Below are 22,600 nucleotides of genomic sequence, written 5' to 3' on the forward strand. Positions count from 1 at the left end.
TATTATTCACATCAATATGCGCATTTTCTTTTAAAAGGTAATTGGCTTCTCAGAATAATTCTATTTAATTTGTGTGTAGGGGAAGGTTACTCTGGGCATATTATTTTATTTCAATGAATACAAACTTCCCAGAAAGCTTAATTCATAAACTATATACTGCATTACAAAGAAAGATAAAACAATCTGCAGAAAGACTTATAAATTCTTAGAAATATAGTTCTTTATATAGGCATCAAGCTATGCTAACGGCAGAAGTATGTTTTTCCCTGACATTTTAAAGTCCTTTAACTCTTATTTAAGCCATATGGAATTTCCTAGGGGCACTGTAGTGTTCTTGTATATAATTTATGTTTCCCAAATTCAAAGCCAGATATAGAAGTGGTTAAAGTCTGATTCATGTGTCTTTATTAAGGGGAAAAAAGACATCTCACATTGCTAAATATGATAATGACATATTACTCTGGCCACATGTGGTATGTATTCGTTATGGACTCAGAAAATACCTAAGTTCTATACAAAGGCAATTAAAATTTTAACTAAGTGAGCTACTTGGTAAATCTGTAATTCTCTTATTTATTTGCAATCAAGCTCAGTGAATAAACCTATCTGAATGTACCAAGAACATAAGCATAAGAAAGTCAGTATCACAGAGGTTGAGAAAACTGGAGTTGAAGAAGACTAAGTATTAAATGTAAAACTAAGCCTTGACTCAAAATGTCACAAAGAGCTCAAGAGAATTCTTCTACTAAAACTTGTGCATTTCCCTAGATAACCTGTCATAAAGATTTACTATAAATAATCTTTCCTTTATGGTAAATTTCCTCACCCAGAGTAGCTAACTCTAGTGTGCAGTTCTGCAAAGTATCACTGGTTTGGTTTACAACAAGTACATCCAGGACGATATCGTACTGGTTGACATGAACATAAGCTTCTGCGTATACAGGATCTGAGAAACCTGTCAACTGGGTGACCTGTCAAAAAATAAAGAGATAATCAAATGACTGAGACAATTTAGCCAACATATCCTAGACAAATGATTAATACTTTTAGGTAATTAACAGATGTGCTTAGATTAGACTAGTCATTTTGAAACAGGTATAATAAAATTGTTTTGTAATGCAGATATAGTCACTGAAACTGAGACATTAGAAATAACAGGTCCTAGAGTTTACATCTCAGTAGCAGAAAGATGTTAAATACGTCTAACAAATACATTATACACATTATCCCAACTTGGGAACTGAATAGATCTGTACATATTTCAGTTAACTCCCTCAGCAACTAAACTCACTAGCTACTCTCTAGAACTCAAGAACCCAGTAAAATTCAGTCCCTGCTACCCAAGGTCAGGAACTAAATAGATTCTATAACAAGAAATGCCTATACTTCCATAAAGATAAAATTTTAAATGTCCCCAACTGATTTAAAAAAAAAACCACTCAAAATAAAGCACTTTTAAAACATAATATTGTCACCAAAAACGCAGACAAAACAAAAAATAAATTAAACTACATCAAAATTAAAGGCTTCTGTGCATCAAAGGATACTACTAACAGACTGAAAGGTAACCCACAAAATGGGAGATAAATATTTGCAAATCATACATCTGATATGGGACTTGTAACCAGAAAAATATAAAGAACTCCTATAACTCAACACAAAACAAACAACAGGATTAAAAAATAAACAAAAGACTTGAATAGACATTTTCCAAAGAAGATACACAAATGGCCAATAAACACATGAAAAGATGCTTAAATTACTAATCATTAGGGAAATGCAAACCAAAACCACAATAAGATACCACTTAACACCCACTAGAATGGCTTCTATTTAAAAAAAAAAAAAAAAGTGTTAGCAAGGATATGGAGAAATCAGAACCCTTGTGCACTGAGGGTTAGAATGTAAAACAGTACAGCTGCAATGTAAAAACAGTATGGCAGTTCCTCAGAAAATTAAAGCAGAATTATTATATGATCCAGCCATTCCACTTCTGGTTATAACCTAAAAGAAATGGAAGCAGAACCTTGAACAGGTATTTGTATATCCATGTCCACGGCACCATTATTCATAATAGCCAAGAGATGGAAGCAACCCAGGTGTCCATGACAGATAAATGGATAAATAAAATGTGGTTTTCACAATAGAATGTTACTCAGCCTTAACAAGGAAGGACATTCTGACACATGGTACAGCATGGATGAATCTTGAAGACATCAGATTAAGTGAAATAAGCCAGTCACAAAAGGACAAATACTGTATAATTCCATTAATACCTGGAGCAGTCAAATTCATAGAGATAGAACGTAGAACTGTGTTTGCAAGGGGCTGAGAGTGGAGGGGAATAGGAAATTATTATTTAATGGGTATAAAATTTCAGCTTTGCAAGATGAAAAGTGTTCTGGGGATGGATGGCGGTGACAGCTGCATAATATAAATGTATTTAAAGCCACTGAACTGTACACTTATAAATAGTTAAGAGTGTAAATTTGATGTTATGTAAATTTTACACAATTTTTAAAAATAAAAAACTTTTAAATCTATAACTGAAATATTGTTGAAATCAATTCCCAATCTGAAAGGAAATAAAGTGTTTTAATAGTTTGAATTTACTACTAACCTTATCTTGGACAAAAAAATCAATTTGAGATTGTTTACTCATCTAACAGATGAAGAGCTTAAACTAGATCTCTGATTTGTAAATTTATATGTTTTGAGCACAGAATAGTTTTTCCAATAAAATCCTATATGGAACTCAACATATTAAGACTATGAAAGTAGAGTTCCCCAGTTTAAAGTAGCAGGGGTATAGGAAATCTGAGGGCAGGGTGTGAAGGGGGAGGCCAGTGCCCTGGCCCTTAAAAACTTTAGTTAACTTCTAAGGATCCTCCAGCATTACGTATTAGACGAGGGGTCCTCAACTCCCAGGGCTGCGGACCAGTACCAATTCCTGGTCTGTTAGGAACTGCTCCCCAGCACTAGCATCACCGCCTCAGCTCTACCTCGGATCATTAGGCATTAGATTCTCATAGGAGCATCGGTCCCTGGTGCCAAAAAGGTTGGGGACCACTGTATTAGACTATGATTCTATATACAACTGGAACAAATTATAAAATCAGTTATAACTTGGACTTATAGTACTACCATGTAGTAAAGTACTTTATCAGCTTCTGGGTTTCAATTCATGTTTAACAAACCTATCACTCACACTGTTTTTCTGTTTGTTTGTTTTTAGGTGAGGCAACCCTTGGTTGACCTCACAGATTGCAAGGACCTTGTCAGTTTACAATCTCTTATTTTTTTATTTTTTATGCCTATAGCACCTGGTCTTCCTAGGTGGTCTCCTGAGATCAGGCTTGTTCAGGGTAGCATGGCCGTAGACTATCAATCACACTGAACTGACAAAAACTGATGCTGTGTAACTCATTTTTCTTTTAAAAAACAGCAGGACTAACAACATCCTGATTACTATTTTCTTAAGTAGCCAATTAAATAACTTACCAGTGTATCTGACATTTTGTTACCTTGTTAAGTTTAGATGCTAGGGGATCTGCTGCCTCTTTTCTCTGTGTGTTACCCATTGCTGCTAGCAAACTCAGCTGAAACTGATCTTCCTTGCAGTTCATTTCATTCTTAGCAGTTAGTTGCATAAAGGAAATGGGGTCATCAGGCTGTACTGTCACATTCCTCTTTTCAGATTCTTTCTGTATTGAGAAAACAAACACATGTCTCTTTAATATGGAAAGATAGTTTGTAGGCCTTTAATAGGGACAGCCCTTACATATGAGGACTGAAAAAAAAAAAGCCACAAAGCACTTTTATGGCTTTATCACATATACCTTACCTTTTGGGATAATTTCTCTTCTTCCAGTTTAGCAGATAACATGTGAGAAAGGGACTGTCTGCATTCCTTATTGAAAATGTCATTCATTAATGGTGAACATTCAGACAAGACCTTGAGGCACAGGGAAATTCGATCTACATCATCATCTGTAATTGGCTTCTTAGGAAGAGAGGATTTTCCCAAATGAAGGATAGTAGCCATGAGCAACATGGCCTCAGCAACAAAAGACTAGAAAAGTAAAGAAATGAGTTATTTATTGTCATGATTCTCCAACCGTCACTTTATTATAACTCACAATCCAAGAAATGAACTTTTACTTCACTTGAATAAGATTTCAAATCCTTTAGATTTTATCTCCATCCTTTTTGTACCCTTTTTCCTTTCTAATCCAGCTGCCATCCTCTAAAATCTTCATTAACCTTTAACTGAAAGACAGCCATGACTTTTTAACTGTTTTTGCCTTACTCTAACCTCACCAATGCTATATTTTTAAAATTCCAATTACAGAAAAGTTAAAAGAATGATACATTTCCCAATTAATATCTTGCCATATTTGCTTTCTTATTCTACTTATGTATGTACACTTACTGTTTTTAGCTAATATATGAAAGTAAGATACTTCACCTCATAAATACTTCAGCACGCATCTCTTAAAAATCAGCAGTTTCCTACATAACCGCAGTATCACTATCTCACTTAAGAAATGTAACAATCCTAAAATATCTACTCTATACTCTAAATTCAAATAAATCTTCCTCATTGTCAAAAATGTTTTCATTGTTTTTTTAATCCAAGATCAGCTTCATGCAATTTATTTGGCTGTTATTCTCCTTAGTCCCTTTTAATCTAGACTAGTCCTCTGGCTTTTTGTACTGTTTTCCATCATGACTTTTTAAGAGTCCAGGTCAGTTCTTTTATAGAATGTCTCCTACTTTTGGTTATATTTATATTTCCCAACTTCAAAGTCAGATAGGTGATGTTTTGTATTTCTTACCTTACTGCATCAGTAGGCAAATAATGTCAGGTTGTCTCATTATTGGTGACGCTAAATGTGATCATCACCTGCTCATGCTATCTCAATCCTTACTGTCTACCAATCATTTTGCTCTACTTGTGACTACTTTCAATGACTTCCCACAGACTTCATATTGAAGTCCATATTACTTAGCCAGCTATTTAAGGTCTTCCACAAGTGAATCCAACTGACTTTTTCAATTACCTGCAGCATTTTTTGATACATGCTCAATGTCTCAATGTCATTGCCAAACTGTCTTTGGCTGAGTATTGATCAGCACACATGCATGAAAAAACTACCAGAGGCCTTGGAAAAGAACCAGCAGAAGAATAAGTGTAACAATCCTCTGAGCCTGTATACCATCTCCAGAGGAAAGAGAGGACAGAAATAAAAGCTGAAGAAATAATGCCCGAAAATTTCCCAAATTTGATGAAAACTATAAACCTACATATCTAAGAAGCTCAATGAAGCACAAAGTAAACATAAAAAACAAAAAAAACAAAAAACCAAAAACTACACCAAGGCATATCCTAACCAAATTACTGAAACCTAATGATATGGAAAAAATCTAAAACCAGCCAGAGAAAATAGGACACATTCCACAGAGACATGAGATTGACATTAGGCTTCTCATTAGAAAGTCAGAAAATAACGGAGGTACATCTTTTAGAGTACTGCAAGCCAGAAGACAATATTGGTAAGATGCAAGGCAGAAAAGACAGTGAAATAACATCTTTAGAGCACTAAAAGAAAAAAAATTGTCAACCTAGAAATCTATATACACAAAGATATCTTTCAAAAATGAAAGAGAAACAGACTTTTTCATACAAACAAAAACCAAGAAAATTCACTGCCAACAGACCTGCACTACAAGAAAAGTTGAAGCAAATTTTTTAGGCAAAGGTATATGATATCAGGGAGAAACTCAGATCTGCACGAATGAAGAGCACTGGAAAAGGTGTAAATGAAGGTGAGCCAGTGTGATGACAACCAAACTTCCTCCTGCCTTGTACCAAATCTGGCAAACTTCATGAACCAAATGTTACAAGAAACCTGGCTCTCTCAAACAGATGTCAGCAAATGCTCTCCCAACTTGCAAAACTATAGCAGCCTTTCCATGAGAGAAAATCAAATTGGACACAATCTTGGAGACTATTTAAAAGCATAAAGAACAGACGATTACTGTGACAAGACCTGAATACATAAATAATGGCCCACAGAGAGTTGCAAAGTAAATTACTGTCGATGAATCAAAATAAATTAATAAAAGAGTTAATACATAATATACTTTATAATCTGCCTAGCCCTCTAAATCTTGCTTATTGCTCTTTTTATGATGAAAGTAAAAAAAAAAAAAAAAGTTGAAAATATCAAATCTAGAGTGAAAATATCTGATTACGTGATTGCTTAAGTAAATGAAGGAATCTAATGAACTGTTATACAGCTATTAAATATTTTAATTATTATGATTAAGAAGAGTTTAGAATAACATGGGAAAATGTTTGTTATAATGTTAATTGAAACTGCAGTATTATAAAACACAAAATGATCACTACTAGAGAAGAAAGTGTTTCAGAGATTAAAGCCATATTAAACTCCTTCTGGAGGGAAGGATTTTTGTTCTTCTATCTGGTAATGCAATTCTATCTTCTAATGTTTCTGTCTCCACAATATTAGAAAGATTTGTATTTCAGTGCTATGACCATGAGTAATTTTTTTCTTATTAGTTATTACATCACTATTTATTTTAGCAATATGAAAATAAAAATAAAATGAAAACATTCACAATTCTACCATAGAGATATTTTTTTTAAAGAAGACCAAAATTTTTTCAGGCAAATAAAATCTGAGAGAATTCACCACCAGAATATAAGGATGTTCAAGTCCTTGAGGCAGAAAGGAAATATCAGATGGAAATCTGAATTTACATAAACGAATGAAGAACATCATAAACAGTAAACATATTGGTAAATATGACTTTTTTCTCATTTAAAAAATCTTTAAAAGAAAAAATGACTATTTACGATAAATGAAAAAACAAAAACAGAAGATATTATACATACAGCCTTAAAAAGGAAGGAAATTCTGATACATGCTACCATATAGATGAAGTTTAACGACATCATCCTAAGTAAAATAAGCCAGTAGCAAAAGAACAAGTATTGTATGATTCCACTTAATGAGGTACGCAGAATAGGCAAATGCAGAGATAGAAAGTAGAATGGTGATTGCCTAGGGCTGGGGGGTTGCGGGGTGGAGTTATTGTTTACTGGGTAGTTTTAGTTAGGGATGATGAAAAGTTCTGGAGATGGATACTAATAGCTACACGACAATGTGGATGTATTTAATGCCACTGAACTGTATGCTTAAAAATAGTCAAAATGGTATATTTTACCACAAAGAAAAATATGCAAAAAAAAAAAAAAAGCACATCCATGAAGGTATCTGAACTTTACCCTGTTTCCTGCTCCCAAATCTCGACTTTTTACAATTGGCTAAGTATGTTACCTCCCTACCTGGTAACAGCTCTAGATAATTAAGAAATGCATATATAAAAAGATAATTAAACAAAAATAATAAATGTATCATAGGGTTCATAACATGACATGTAAAAATAAAATGTAGGATAATAGCACAAAGGATGGCAGTAGGGGTTGGAGGGAATGAAAGTACAGTATTTTAAATGAGCATACAATCGGAATGATCAGACACAATGATGAAGGTTATGAAATGTAGAAATGGGAACATATTTAAGAGACATTTCTGGGATAAAATAGGCAATGAGTGGATGAAGAAGCTAAAGAGAGAGAGGCATTTCTTTCACTGAGTCTTGACTAATCCCAGCAAACAGAAATGACTTCGTAAACACTTATATCTCTTCCACTGGACCAATTACAAGGTATTATTATTGTATAATTTTGTCAATTTTACAATAACATTATATTGCTGTGTCCACTTTCCCTAGTAAACCATAAGCTCTTTTATAACAGGAACTTTTTTGGGTCCTTCACAGTTCAATACATACAGCAGGCACTTAATATTCATTTGTTGGGTAAATGTAGAATGGACTTACATTTTGCTTTTTCTTCTCTTGAACCAAAGCTACATAGCGCAAGGCAATCTTGGTCAGAGTTGTGGCAAGGGAGGCAGCGACAAAGAAATCTCCATCCAGAAGGAATCCTCTCAGGGGAGGTCTGCAGAGTAATCAAAGGAAATGAAACCCACCAACTTCCTTAGCAGCATGCATCTTTTGCATAGATCATTCAAGTAGGGCCATGTAACACTCTCACTGCCACTCTTCACTGATAGGGATCTCAACTAGCTCCCTCTTTAGCTCTCAGAATGAAAAATGAAAAAGAAAAAAAATACATAGGTTTAAAACTTATCTTCAAATGATACAAGAGCCAACTGAATACGGATAGAGAAAACAGTTAAGGGCGTATCTACTGGAGCCAATGAACTACATTCAAATCCCTGCTTATCGTATTTATTCGTTGTGTCTCTTTAGGTAAGTTACAAACCTGTTCAAGCCTCAAATTCCCGTTCTATAAAACAGCACAACATGCTTTATCTCAATGAGTTGTTGTCAAGATTATATGAAGCAAACTACTTAGCACAATGCTCAGCACATAAGTAATCATTAAAATTTTAGGCTTTATTTTCATCATCTTCGCTATAAAACTGGAGAGCAAAATAAGGAGGAAATCATCAAAATTTTATTCCATCAGTTAGAAGTGGAAAATCCAAAATGTTTCCTAAGCAACTGGTAATGAAACTCCAATATCATCAAAGTAACCTCAACTTAGCTTTTTCTATGTGAGTAAAATAATTTTAGTTTAAACAGAAGTTATTTCAATGAGAAGAGTTATAAGGAGCAGAGGATTAAAATCATTAACATGATTCCTGAAAGAAAAATATTCTCCTTTCAAGTATCTCTTTTCTGAAAGAGAAATAAACTATATTGCAATATAAAATGCTCTATAGAACGTCCACAGAAGGCATGTAATTCTTCACTTGCTATGTAAATTTATTGAGAATACTTTATTCACCTTCTATTGCTATGATGATGCCACCTAAATCATATTGTAAATGATGAGTTGTACTCTATAACGAATATATCACAAATTTTCAACAATCATTGCTTTAATAATAATTAGTTTAATCCTTTCAAGTATCTTAACTGGTAAAGATTTCCATTTTGGTCAAAAAAACAAATAAGAGGAAAGAAATAACTTGATTGTTTTATACGGTAATTTAAAAAAAAATATTAGCTGGCCAAGCACAACTGCTGCAAATTACCTTTCTTCCTCTTTTTTGGTGGGTCTAGAACTGCTAAGGGCACTCTGAGTTGCATAGGTACCCATCTCAGTTACCAATTTCTGAACTGGCCCCACAGTTATTTCTTCCTCAGGTTTTAATTCACCAGCTTCTTTCTTTATTTCTGACTCTACAATTGGGATCTAAAAATCAATTGGAAACATCAATTTAGTAATATCAATTGCAAGCAAAATCATATTTAAATATTCAATCATTTCTATAGAGAACACATTCCCCTAATGGAATTTTTAGAACTTGGAATTATGCTTTCAATTTTCTTTCCTTCCCATGGTATTATAGTGAGAAGAACAGGGACTTTTGAGTTGGATACCATTAACTAGTTATATGGTTTTGGGCAAATTAATTAAACTACTATTAGCTTCAGTTTCTTACTAAAGAGATCTTTAAATTTTACTAAGATTTGCCAAATACAAATCTTAATTCTTTCCACTCAAGTTACTTAATAGGAAAATGCTTAATATAGTGACTAAGACAAAGCAGGTACTCTTGTTCCTCTTTTCCATCCCTTCTCTTGAAATGCTAACCAGAAGTGTACCCATCCTAAAATAAAATAAATCTGACTTATTTCTACAAAATAACTTCATCAACTACCTTTTTAAAAAAACAGATGGCTACTAGTATTTATTAGCCTATCATCTAATTTAAGAGCTCTAAGAGCCTTCGATCATTATCTATCAATTCCTTTATTTTATAGATGAAAACCTGATGTCCATCAGGTTAGGGAACTTATATCTAAGGTCCCAGAGCTAATTGGCAGAAACAAAACTGGAACCCAGGTCTCCTAACAAGCATTATTATTTCTGTTCTTCCATATGGTTGTTTGGATGAGGAAATATTACTAGTTTTAGTTCGTAAATATTGTAAAGTCAGCCCTGTTATATTCGTATTTTTCTTTCAGAATACATAGGATAAAGCTGAGCTTTACAAGTCTTTTTCCTTTTTTAAAAACATAGAAGCTTTTCTTTAATAAAAATCTTACCCAGAATGGTAAATAAAACAGATAAAAGAATAGGTGTTATAGCTCAAGGCAGGGGAGGGGAACTCCCTTAATTTCCCACAGCTAAAGGCTTAATTATCTGGGTAATTAAAATACATTTTTCAGTGTTTTTTAGCCCAGATACTTCTAAATAAAAAAATAAAGCAAATTACAACATAAAAGTCAGATGTACTAAAGTAAAATCATCATATAAAGTAGCAACGACTAAAGTAAAACATACCTCTCCAAGGGACCTGCGGACCTCAGTCATCACACTCTGAATGTCTTCCTTGGTACTACAGTATTCTCCCAGGATCCATAATGCTCCACGGTAAATCCTAAGGCAAGAATATAAGTTCTGAAACACTGACTTTGCCAAAAAAATCTTGAAGCAAAGGACTTTCTTTGTGCATTTATGCTCAAAATAAGAAAACAAGATTCTGCACTTTAAGGGATTATGGATGACATTTTAGGAAAGACTACAACAAAGACACTAAGTTTCTTTGATTCTCTCTGGAAATCGCAAGGATTGGAAGGAAAATAATTGTTCTCATCCACCATTAATAGGAACAATTTAAAACTGGTACACACAATAGTAACAATAAAATACCAAAATGTTTCCTATAAAATTTTATCTTCCATTTAGGACAGAGTTAAGATAAACTTGATTGGATCACATACTACTATGAAAAGTTTATTATTTTAATGTAAAGGTATTTTTTATTTGTAGTCACTAAAAATAAGAGCCAGGATGCTGAACAGAACAATGGACAAGAAAGGTGTGCAAAAGATCAATAATAAAAAAAAAAAATTCCAAAAGTAAAGAAAGTAACTATTTTCTAGTTAAAAATGTTAAAGTAAATAGTCTTCAGTCATTTTTTTCCCCTAAGATTTTCATTAAATTTATTCTTTAAAAATTGTAGAAACTTAGGCTCTAACGGATCATGGCTACCAAAAGTAAAACTTTGATATATTTTTTTTTCTCATGAAGGAAGCAAATCTTTCTCACTTCCATAAATATCAACAAATTTTCAATCAGAAAAACTATTTTGTAATGGTCCTTTCCTTCCAATCTAGGCAGATATAATGCAAGTCAATTATAGTCTATCCATCAGATGCTTTAAATGAAACAAAATTTGGATATAACAGTCCTTTCTCATTAGCAAAGGCTATTTGAAGGGAAACATGTCAAATTTAGGTTGCATCTGCAATCACTCACTTTAATAAATACTAAAAGGGGATATAAATAACAATGAAATCCAAAAAAAGATACCTTTTAAAAATTTACTCCTTAGTCACTTTAGGATTCTCAATGTTTTAGAGGAAATTAGGATGGCGAAACCTAGTTAAATAACTACTACAAAAATAAATTTTGCCCACAGATTAACTAGGGGTAGGGGCGAGGTGATGATTATTGTCAAACTGATTTTGTCTTATTTTGGTTTGACAGGCTCTCTTATATTCTTTAACAACTGATCCTTTAAAGATAGACACTGATAAAATGCTTGACTTTACATTTAAACAGATTTTAAACCTACTTGACGGATTTAATGGCATGAAAGACTTCAAGCATCTTCTCAACAATAAGCATTCTCAGGTTATCAAAGCGCTGAATGGCTTCACGAACAAACTCCAAGACGTCAGCAGCTGCTGCTTCATTACTGTCACTGAGAAATTCCATTAACTAGAAAAAAATGAAAAGAGAATAACAATTATATAATTTTCAGAATGAAAATTATCTAAGGTTTAATACCTTAAGTAATTTTTAGTAAGGTTTAAATAAACAAATTTACAAAGTACATAATTAATAATTTTCAAATATATAACAAAATGTAAGTTGAGAGACAAGCATTATTATGTAAACAAAGTCACATGGCTCTTCTATTTTGTGTACAGCAAAGTTTATTATAAAACTCACTGTACAACAGAAGCTGGAAATCCACCACTCAAAATAAGTTGGATATTACTAAGTTGTAACTAAAGGCAAAACCATTTTAGAAAAAATTCAGAGCATGAAGACAAAATTTCAAATTATAATAACGTACTTCATTTATCTGACAGTGACAGAAAATAAAATATTCTAGGTAGGTGAATTTTTCCTATAACTCAGTCCTTCAACTTTAAGAGGTAAAATGATTTGAAAGAAATACTTATTCACCCTACTGACATATATACACAGGATAATTTTACTTTAGATAACTGTAACAAACATTAATTATAATAATGTGGAGGTATTTTTGTCAACATATTTTTGTTTGTTTTATAAATGAAGATGTAAGAGAAAAGTCAGAGTCCTTATTCTTCTGAGCTTAAGAGTGGACATAAAGATCATTTCTGACTATGAGATTAATTCCAGACAGTTGAGATTTCTAGAGTTTAACTACTGAATAACTAGAGTTTTAAAAATTCTTTAGAGAATTTCAAAATCAAGGTAAACAATTACATACCACAGGAATAACATTTGCAGCCATATCTGGAAATCGGACAGAACAAGAATGCAATGTTCGCACAAGGAGTTGTCTATATTTGTCAGTATCTTCATGCTCAGACACATTATTTGTTTTAATCACTTCCTTCTTCAGGACAATAACCAGCTATAGAACAAAATAAAACTAAGTGAGAATTACATCACATTTGGCTTGACAACTGACAAACTGCTCTCAGAATTTTGTTTTACCTCTTCGACATTCCTAGAAGAGACCAGATCCAATGCTAACTGCAGAGTTTTCTTGCGAACTTCTAAGTCTGGTGTACTCAATACTCTTAGGATGTCCATAACCAGGTCCTGAAAAAGAACAAAAAAAATCCAGAATTAACAGCAGTGTTTTTGGTCACAAGAAGAAAATCTTAACTGTAGAATGAAGGATTCTGTCCATCATCACCTTAATTCTTTAATCAATAATAAAATCACTAGTGGTTAGAACGAGATATTTTGGGTCTCCTGATGTAAAGCAATATGAAGTATGAAATATCATACATGATGCATTCAAACTGAAAATGTTTACCGAGTCTATCAAGCTGTAGATCAACTCATGGTTTACAAGAAATACAGAAGTCAGAGGAACAAGCTAAATGACATAAGAAAATAACCAGACACATCCAGAGGAGGGGCATCTTATAAGGACAACTGGTCTGATCTCTTCAATAAGTCAGTGTCATGAAAAAAAATACTGCTCAAATTAAAAGACATAAGGGATATAACAATCAGATATGATGTATAATTATGAACTGGACAAACCAAATAAAAAGGGCATTTGGGGGACATCTGGGAAAATCTGAGTTTGGAATTGGTATTAGATAAATTATTAACAATTTTGTTAAGTGTGATGTTATTTTGGCTCTGCAAGAAAATGTAATATTTTAAAGATGCAGACTTAATTAACAAGTGATTTTACTTCTTTAAAATTTTATATTTTTAAAAACTTTCAGATAAAAAACTTCTAAAAAGTCTAAGAATGAACTGTATAACCTTCATTTACATTCATTAGTTATTAATATTTTGCCACGATTGCCTTATCATACTCTACTTTTAAATATTTTAGTGTATACCTCCCAAGAATAAGAATAATTTCTTACATAACCACAATACAATGATCAAATTCAGTGAATTTAACATTAATTATAATATTAATATACAATCTATATTCACATTTATCCGATTGTCCCAATAATGTCCTTCATAGAAAATTTTTTGTTGTTCTGATCCAGGATCAGCATTGAATTTAGCTGTCAGGTTGCTTTATTTTTATAACAATCATTATTCACAGATTAAATAGGAATGCTGATATTTTGTAAACTCTAATCATCTTTTATTCTTGATCAATTGGTATAATTATTTTCCAAGAAATGTAAATTATGTTTGAATCAAAACAAATATATCTCTATTGCTAAAAACACTAAGTCATTACAAATAGAAAATATAAAAGATATTAATTCATATAGAAATATTTTTTAATGGCAAAAATAATATCCCAAAGGTCTATGCTGATTCAAGAGTTACACCTTAGTTGAACAAAATTTAAACTGCCCAGTATCCAAGCATTTAAGCTAATCAAAAGGGCAAGGCTTGGGAATTATCTCAATTTGAAATGATTTTATTTAGGATTTCTCTCTTTCAGATAATATTTACCTGTAGTACTCGTTCATGAGCAGGATGTTCTTTTAATTCTATCAATCGATCCAGAACTATGAGTTTTACATTGTTGTCACTCTCCTTAATAATTAAATCAATGTAACACTGAGCAGCAGCCTATATAAAAAAAAAGAAATACATTTCAAGAACATATTCATCTATCTTGAACATGGAATCTGAAAACAGGGGGGAAAAGCCTACAAGAAGCCAAAACATATTCACTACTTACTCCTGCACTAAGGGTTCATGCATTTTTCCCAGATGAATGTGTCCCTCTGTTCTCTAAATTCTAACAAATCTCATTATTTTTCAAGTTTACAAAAGATTAAAAGCACCAAAAATTTAAAGGATAATAAAAGGCTGCTATAGGCAGAAATACTTATTAACAGCCAAAAATTAAGGGCAGAAACTAAGAAACAAGGAAGGAAAAAGCAGAGAGACAATCCCAAAAAGTATAGCTACTGAGCATCTTTAACTTTAGGTGCAGTCTAACACATCTGCATTATGGTACAGAAAAATCAAAAATATTAAGATGACCATGAATTATTAAAAGCAGAGGAAAAAGGAGCAAATCTGAAAAACTTCCCAATGACCTGGAACAATTTGATCAACAAAATAAATAATGTTGGATTATAATCCATACAATAAAATATTCATGCTGATATAAAGAAAGAAAAAAGGAAAGGAGGGAAGGGAGGAGGAAAGAGAAGGAACAGAAGAACTCTAATTAGTAAATGGAGAATGAGGACATAGAAGATAACCGTTAAAATACTACAGTAAACTAAGTGCTCTAGAGAAGATCCACTGATGGATACTAAAATTAGGTGGTGTAAGTTTGAGAAGAAATAGGATATCTACAGTTTCAAAGTTTCGTCACATAATATTTACTGATTATAAAAGGAAAAATCATAATGTTGTAACAGTGGAGAAATCTGGCAGACAACACCTTAACTGAATGACTGATGAAGGTTAATATCACCAATAATAAGTTATATCAACATATATACTTCTTCATGATACAATGAGAAAAATGCATCGCTTCTCTGGTATTCTTCCCCAAAATATATAACCTCAGGTAATTATAAGAAAATATCAAACACAAATTGAGGGATATTTTACAAACTGACCCAATATTCTTCAAAACTTTTAAGGTCATGAAAAATAAGAAAAGTGTGAGGAACTGTCACAGATTGGAGAACACTAACTACTACACCTAAATGTAATGTGTGAACCTGAACTGGATCCTGGGACAGAAAATGGGCATTAGTGGGGAAACTGGTGAAATTCAAATAGTCCATAGTTTAAATATATTGTTCCAATCATAATTTGTTAGTTTTTAACAATTATACCATCATAATACAAGAAATGAACATTATGGGAAGTTGGGTAATGGGAACTTTCTGTATTTTTGCAACTTTAAGTCTAAAATTAGTTTAAAATAAAGTTTAAAAAATGTTTAAAGGACTGGTGAGTAAAGCAGTAAATTTTCCTATTTACACAATCTGGCATTCTAGAACTATTCATTCTCTGTATATACTAGGTGTTCCTCATACGGTCTTTTTCTCTCCCCTCATAAATATGTCTCGATGTAGTAAACTAAAGAGGAGAAAGATAATATTCCATTACTGAAAATACTCACTGGAACCTTTTTTAGAATCCATCATTTAGGATCCAGAATCCATTCTCTCAGATCTACTTTTTAATACAATTAAAATATGGGGAGAAATCTTAAAATACTAGTATCATTCTCCTGAAACTAGAAATATTGATATTGCTTCTGCCTCTCTTTCTCTCCACGTATATATGTATGAAAGCAGGAAGGAAGAAAAGAAAGGTCAGACCATGTAAGGAATCTAATACTTTCATAAAATTTGTAGTTGTATAATGCCATGTAACCACATGATAAATTGCAATGTCATTAAATCATACATGATATCTATCATCTAACTAACACACAAAAAAATTAGTACCTTGATTGCAGTAGGTGCACTAGAGAGTGTCACTAATGTTCCAGCGGCTTCGTATTTTACAGCAGGGCTAGATGACTGTAGTAAGTTATAGATGCAGCGAATGAAACGAGCCCTTTCTGATGGATTAGCATGACAGACCTGGAGAAGAAAACATTTAGGTTTCACTGACTTTGTAAACACTTGCTTTAAAACAGATTTTAAAAAAATAGATGTCAGCTTGTGGGATGCTAGTTTTCTTAATTTGAAAGCTAAAAATAGTCATATGAAGAAATCTGAAGATGTCAGCCAACCTGGAATAAGACACTGGAACACAATGCTGGTAACTTCAGAAAGAAATGTTTTATTTCAAATAATTGTTATAGCTCCTTGATCATTTATTCATTCAATCATAATTTATATTTTCACTTTCACAAAAGGTTTTCAGACGGTTTATAATAAAAGATGCTTACTATATACACATGTGAAAAAGAAAATGTCAAGTACAAAAGCAAGGACAATAACACATTAACCAAGTAAACTGATATGGGTACTATGATATTAAAATTTGGTCCTAAATTTTTATTCTGGATGTCATTCCAAAAAAAGAAACATGATGGATTATATAAATCTTAAGTTAAAAAAAGGAAAATACCAGTTCTTAAAGCAAAACAGATAAACTCTTTTTCAAGAACTACTTATTATTTGAAACTATATTCTATAATGGGGAGACAACTAAAATTATCTACCCCATTCTAACTGCATCTTAACACCTTTACTTGTCAAGAAAATATCCCTTGTTTTTTCTCTTTTGAAGTTAGTATTTGTTAGATTTTCCTAAAATGTATCCAGTTAAATCTCTATTACTCGGGCATGACTCAAAAGCTATTCCTTCTTCCTATAACCTGGACCATACTTGACTAAGAAGTGATTGAATAAGCAGAGAACCTCTATTTCCGAGAACCTCAGAAATTCTTAAACCATACATATAAATTAAAACTATATATAGACAGTTCTGGTTTCATCTTAAATACCAATTCTATTTAACTAGTACCCTGTGTTAAAAAGGAGTGTCTTTCCTGTAGAAACAAAGATGGCTATAATGAGTTAGCAGTGATCGCTATGTGTAGTTTTTTGTCCACATCATCCTACTTAATAAAGCTGTTCCTGATATGTATATTTTGTTGGCCTCAAATGGTTTATGAATAGCAAAAATGGATGTTTATGCATTTTTTATTTTATCAGAACGTTAAGATGCAACTGATTCTTTCAAAAAATATATAATTAAAATGTTGCCAATAAAGTACTTAATTTTAAAACCAAATCTCTTACCTAGTTTTTTATTTCCTATTAGTCAATGGCCTATAATGTCGTATTAACATATTTAAGTCTCCTCTTTTGAAAACAGGAAACATAAGAAGTATTAAGGCTTTTTGTTTGTTTTTAGATTTCTAAAGTATACTCAAGAAAAGATCTTAAATTTTATTCTAAAGCCCAATTTATAACCTATTCAGTGACTGAGCAGTACACAACAATTTATTTGCAGTTGTACAGGGTCAAGCCATGAGTTTTTATAGAATTCTTTACAGAGATTTAGAAAGAATGAAAGCAAGTACCTGGAAAATACAATAAACCAAAAGAAATATAAAGAAGACTTTAATAGGCCATGCTATAAAATGTTTCTACTATTAAAACATATTATCCTAGTAATTAAGCAGCGTCCCAGAAAAAGACTATTTAACCTTATGTTAAACTGTTTAAGGTTTATTTTACCCATTACAGATTAGTCTTACCTTATAAATTAGTTCAACAATAACCAACTGAAGAATGTCTCCAAATGTCTGAACTTGATCAATACAAGTACTTAGATAATCCAAAGCTCGATCCTAGAAAAAATAAGAATATTTATCAAACTCCACCTCATTCAACAAAAGGACTTAATACAACTTTAAAAAAAATACACATCTAAAAACAAGACAAATGAGGAAATTAGGACAAAGAAAAATTAACTGAAAGAAAAAAATGACAGTTAACACATAAACACAAGATATAAAATCAAACACATATTCTCCAAATGGGCCACAAATCTAGGGTCTGAATTTTCTAGCATCTAAACTGAGAGTATTTAAGATTCATGATTCGGGGTATCTGTACAATCAAAACAAACCAGCTCCTTAGGGGTACAGTTATTCCTATTTCTGAGACCTAGGAGAAAAGTCTCATCAATTCTCATATACTAAACACTGTGATATAAAGAACTATGGCCTCAACACCACCTCTACAGTCAAAGTTATCAACAAATTTTATTGAACATTTCTGATTATGTATCTTCATGAAGGTAATTACAAAAACACAGGTCAGTAAAACCAACTGTAAAGAAGACAAAATTGTGAACTAAATAAGTAGCTTTCTTATGATCTTGTTTACAGAGATAAAATGACAATGTCTAGATTTCAGAAGAATGGATAGACTCCATATTTTTCAATCTTCATGCATATTACTTCCCACATTATGATAATAAATACTGGATAGCAAAAATTCCAAGATCAGATGCCACCAAGGTGTAGAGTCACTGCTAACCACCAGCAGAGCTGGATGTAGACTTGATACCCACTTAAGAAATTTGAAGAGCCTAAATAAGAACACACATCTACACTGAAGACCACCCTTCTTTCGCAGACAAAGCTCAGAGTGAACCTTATACATAGCTACTGTTCTCTATTAAACAATTTTAGATATATACTAAGAGAAGGAAAAACAAGCAATCAAAGCCTGAAAGCAGAGTGCCACACACAAAATATGATCATAATTTCAATCTGGAAAAACTGTAAAGTGGTTGTTATTAAATGCCTTGCCAATGTTTACTTAAAAAAAAAAATCTATATATATACATAAGCAATATTTCAGAGAAGGGTTAAGAAAAAACTGCATTTTTATATTACGTTCAAAAACTTAAATAAATCAAAACATACAAATCACATGTACTATAAACAAAATTAGACTAAATATTTGATTAAGCCTATGTAATAATTTTAATTCTCATTTAAATACAATCATATAAGTATTTTAAAAAGTACTTCACCTGATCTGCATGAATTAGCATCATAAATGCATTCCTTTTGCAACTTGCATCCTTCTCATTCACCAGAAAATCATGTATCAGTTCAGGAGCATCAGGTATAAGATGTTCAAAATTTCTTTAAATTAAAAAAAAAAAAATCCATGTTTAATGAAAACCTACCTTGTTATTTTAGTAACTCTCTGGACACGCTATCAAAATTAACCTTTATCAAACTTTATAACACTATCAATTGTTTCACTTTTTAAAACATTAAATCAATTAGAAAATTATGAGTAGGGATCTCAAGCTTACATCTTCATATATTAAGTTATTGAATTCTATTTTTCTAGTTCAATACAGAAAAAGCTAATTTATTCAACATGCTATCTATTAACTAACTTTAATAACTGTCTTTCATATACTTTGGGAATATAATATCGATCCTCATAATGACATCCTCAAAGTACTAAAAGATCCTTCATTAAGAATTATCAGAGAAAAAAAGTCTCTTGAATTTTACCAGTTATGCGCTATATTTGTTTACATACTTATTTTGGAGATTTTTAAGTATTTGTAGTTTACAGATAATGAACATGAGAACAGAATAATGAACATAAGAACAGAATAATGAACAAGAATTACAGAATAATTAACAAAAACCATCACCTAACTTCAGCAATTATTAATTCATAGCCATTTTGTTTCACCTATACCCCTCCCCACTTCCTCTCTTCCTCTATTATTTTGAAGCAAATCCCAGACCACTTACCATTTCTTCTGTAAATGTACTGGTATGTTCTCTAAAATTAAGAATTTTCCTTTTAAAACTAATCATAATACCATTATTATACTTTAAAAAATTTAACAATTCCTTAATATCATCATATAGGCAGTGTTCAATTTTCCAAATGTCTTATAAATGGCATAATTTTCGAATATGCACTGTAGCTTAAATATTGAAATCTGTGTAGTCTTATGATAGCTTTCAAAGAACCCTACATTATTAACTACAATATCACTTTCTATAACAGATAACAAAATGTAATAGCAAGAGAACTGTGAAATTATATGACAATCAACTATTAAAGTACAAAGATATTTACAAAAATTACATCCTACTTCTAAAGTGGATTGACACCAGTGATTATAAAAATCAAACTTTCTAGCCTTATCTAACTGGTTCTTTGAATTGTTTTTAAAGTCCAGAATCTTCAGCTTTAGAAGAACAGGAATCAGCTGAGAATTGCAACCCTTCCTATTTACAAAGTTCACTCCTTAAGGTCTCTAAGGGTGAAAAGACAAGAGCCACATTCCACAAAAAGGGAATTCTAAAACTGGGTCAAAAACTCAAGGGGCTATAGGGGCTAAGTAAGTTAATAAATTAAGTGGACTGGAGTAATATAATTGACAATGACAGGCACCGTCATAAACTGGAATGTGTACAACCTGTTTAAAGACTACTGTCACTGAATTTCAGCAGATTGTTGCCATTTAGAAACTAGGACCCAGTGTTTCCAGATATTTTAACTTTTCAATGTTGACAACTTAATGATAGTGAGGAAAAAAATCTTGCTCAGGCCGAACAAAACATATCTGCAAGCTACACATGATCTGTAAGGGACCATTTTGGAACCTCCAGTTTAAGAGACTAAACTAGTCCTCACAGAACTAGGTCAAAGGAATACCTTTCTTTACCTATAGATAGTATAGATGGCCAAAACAGCATTTCTTCTAACGTAGCTGTGTCGATGCTCCAAACAAGCACGGATAGCTGGCATTAAAGGTTCTAGCAATTCTGCTTCTTTCAATTTGCAAAGAAAACGAAGAGTAGATCCTCGAATAAATTCATTAGGATGCTGAAGATCCTGATATAAAAATTTAAATATGAAATGTTGAGTTCCAGCGTTTTACACAAAAAAAATTTTTTAATGCAAAATTTTCCAGTGAAAAACCCAGAGAGTAAGTTCCAGGAAAAGACTTAAGAGTATCACATAATTTCCAAAGATTCCTGTTTATTAAAGCAATTTTTATTTATCATGTCAATATTATATTCTGTGTCACTGTTTTTTACTAACACATAAAAATTCACGGAAAATGTCTGAAAAAGGTAACAATGAAACTTTTTACAACTTCAGTTCCAAATATTCACAGCTTACATGTTAACTAAGATTTAATTTTAAAAATTAAATATAAAGCCCACTCCATCAATTTTACAATTATCTAAAATCAAAGCACTATTCTGGGATAATCATAGTTTAGTTTACCTTTCTGTAGGCATCACATACAAGGATCATTTCATGTAAAAGTCTCCCATCTGGAGTTGTTTTGGGAACAATTTCCCAAAATACCAGAAGTAATTTTTTGATAGTGTGATCCTGAAGAGGTAGCACAAAACGAATGATGGTCATCAGAAGTCCAGGAAGCTTTTCACCATTCAGAATCATAATGATCACTTTCTTCAAAGCTTCAGTCTTTGACTTCACATCTCCTTTTTCTGATTCAAAAATTTTTAAAAAAGAAAAAAAGCACAAGTATTTCAAAAGAAAATTTCTCAGATAATTTTAAAGGCAATTAGCAAAAAACAAAACAAAAACAAAACAAAACAAAAAGAAAACAAACCCTTTTCTCACTTTATCAGCAGCAAGGGTAATAAAGGCACTAACCAAGTAACAAGGGTTACCTGACTATACTACAAACAAGCTAAATGACTTTACGCAAGTGATTTATCTCAGAACCTCATGATTCTTTGCATACATATGAAGGCACTGGATTAGATCTCTGGTCCGTAACCAATGGAATTAATGTACAGGCCATGAATTTAAAGATATACTAAATAATGTATGTCTCAAACACATAAGCAGCTATTTTTCAAAATGCAAATAGATGCTATTAATGCTTCTGAATTCAAAGTAGCTTTTAGTCAGTGTATATTTTCTCAACTGAAGTTACAACCACTATTACAGGTGTGAGAGAGATCAATGACATGTTTTCAACATTAAGAAAATTCTCAAACTCAAAAAGACTGGGAATTAAAGACTAGATTAATTCCAAAATCCCATCATATAGGCTACAAAATTTTAGAATCTTTCTTAAGAAATTACCTAAAATACTAGAAGAAAATTAAAATGTACTAGATTAGTAGCCATTATTTAGAATTAAGGAGAACACATTTAAGATGCTAGTTTACTGTTACTTAGACTAAAAACAATGCACTATAAAGTATTTGATGCAAAACAATCTATAACATCATATCATTATCACTGCATACTGAAGAATTTATGGTACATC

The 22,600-nt window shown here is 32.0% G+C and overlaps 1 protein-coding gene across 3 annotated transcripts in view; it reads right to left on the minus strand.

Annotated features, from left to right (window-relative positions):
• COPB1 (coatomer protein complex subunit beta 1) overlaps positions 1 to 22,600 on the minus strand; it is a 31,793-nt gene that overhangs the window by 5,601 nt on the left and 3,592 nt on the right. For all 3 annotated transcript variants that reach the window (XM_011374173.2, XM_011374174.2, XM_023519912.1), the window contains exons 3-17: positions 21,577 to 21,806; positions 21,008 to 21,177; positions 19,334 to 19,448; positions 18,045 to 18,137; positions 16,276 to 16,413; positions 14,303 to 14,422; positions 12,851 to 12,958; positions 12,621 to 12,767; positions 11,712 to 11,857; positions 10,415 to 10,511; positions 9,159 to 9,319; positions 7,933 to 8,053; positions 3,845 to 4,072; positions 3,525 to 3,704; positions 827 to 971 (exon numbers count right to left, since the gene is read on the minus strand). In XM_011374173.2, coding sequence (XP_011372475.1) covers positions 827 to 971; positions 3,525 to 3,704; positions 3,845 to 4,072; positions 7,933 to 8,053; positions 9,159 to 9,319; positions 10,415 to 10,511; positions 11,712 to 11,857; positions 12,621 to 12,767; positions 12,851 to 12,958; positions 14,303 to 14,422; positions 16,276 to 16,413; positions 18,045 to 18,137; positions 19,334 to 19,448; positions 21,008 to 21,177; positions 21,577 to 21,806 — 2,199 coding nt within the window. The remainder of the gene's footprint in view (positions 1 to 826; positions 972 to 3,524; positions 3,705 to 3,844; positions 4,073 to 7,932; positions 8,054 to 9,158; positions 9,320 to 10,414; positions 10,512 to 11,711; positions 11,858 to 12,620; positions 12,768 to 12,850; positions 12,959 to 14,302; positions 14,423 to 16,275; positions 16,414 to 18,044; positions 18,138 to 19,333; positions 19,449 to 21,007; positions 21,178 to 21,576; positions 21,807 to 22,600) is intronic.

Source organism: Pteropus vampyrus, unplaced genomic scaffold, assembly GCF_000151845.1.
Source record: "Pteropus vampyrus isolate Shadow unplaced genomic scaffold, Pvam_2.0 Scaffold240, whole genome shotgun sequence".
Taxonomy (NCBI): domain Eukaryota; kingdom Metazoa; phylum Chordata; class Mammalia; order Chiroptera; family Pteropodidae; genus Pteropus; species Pteropus vampyrus.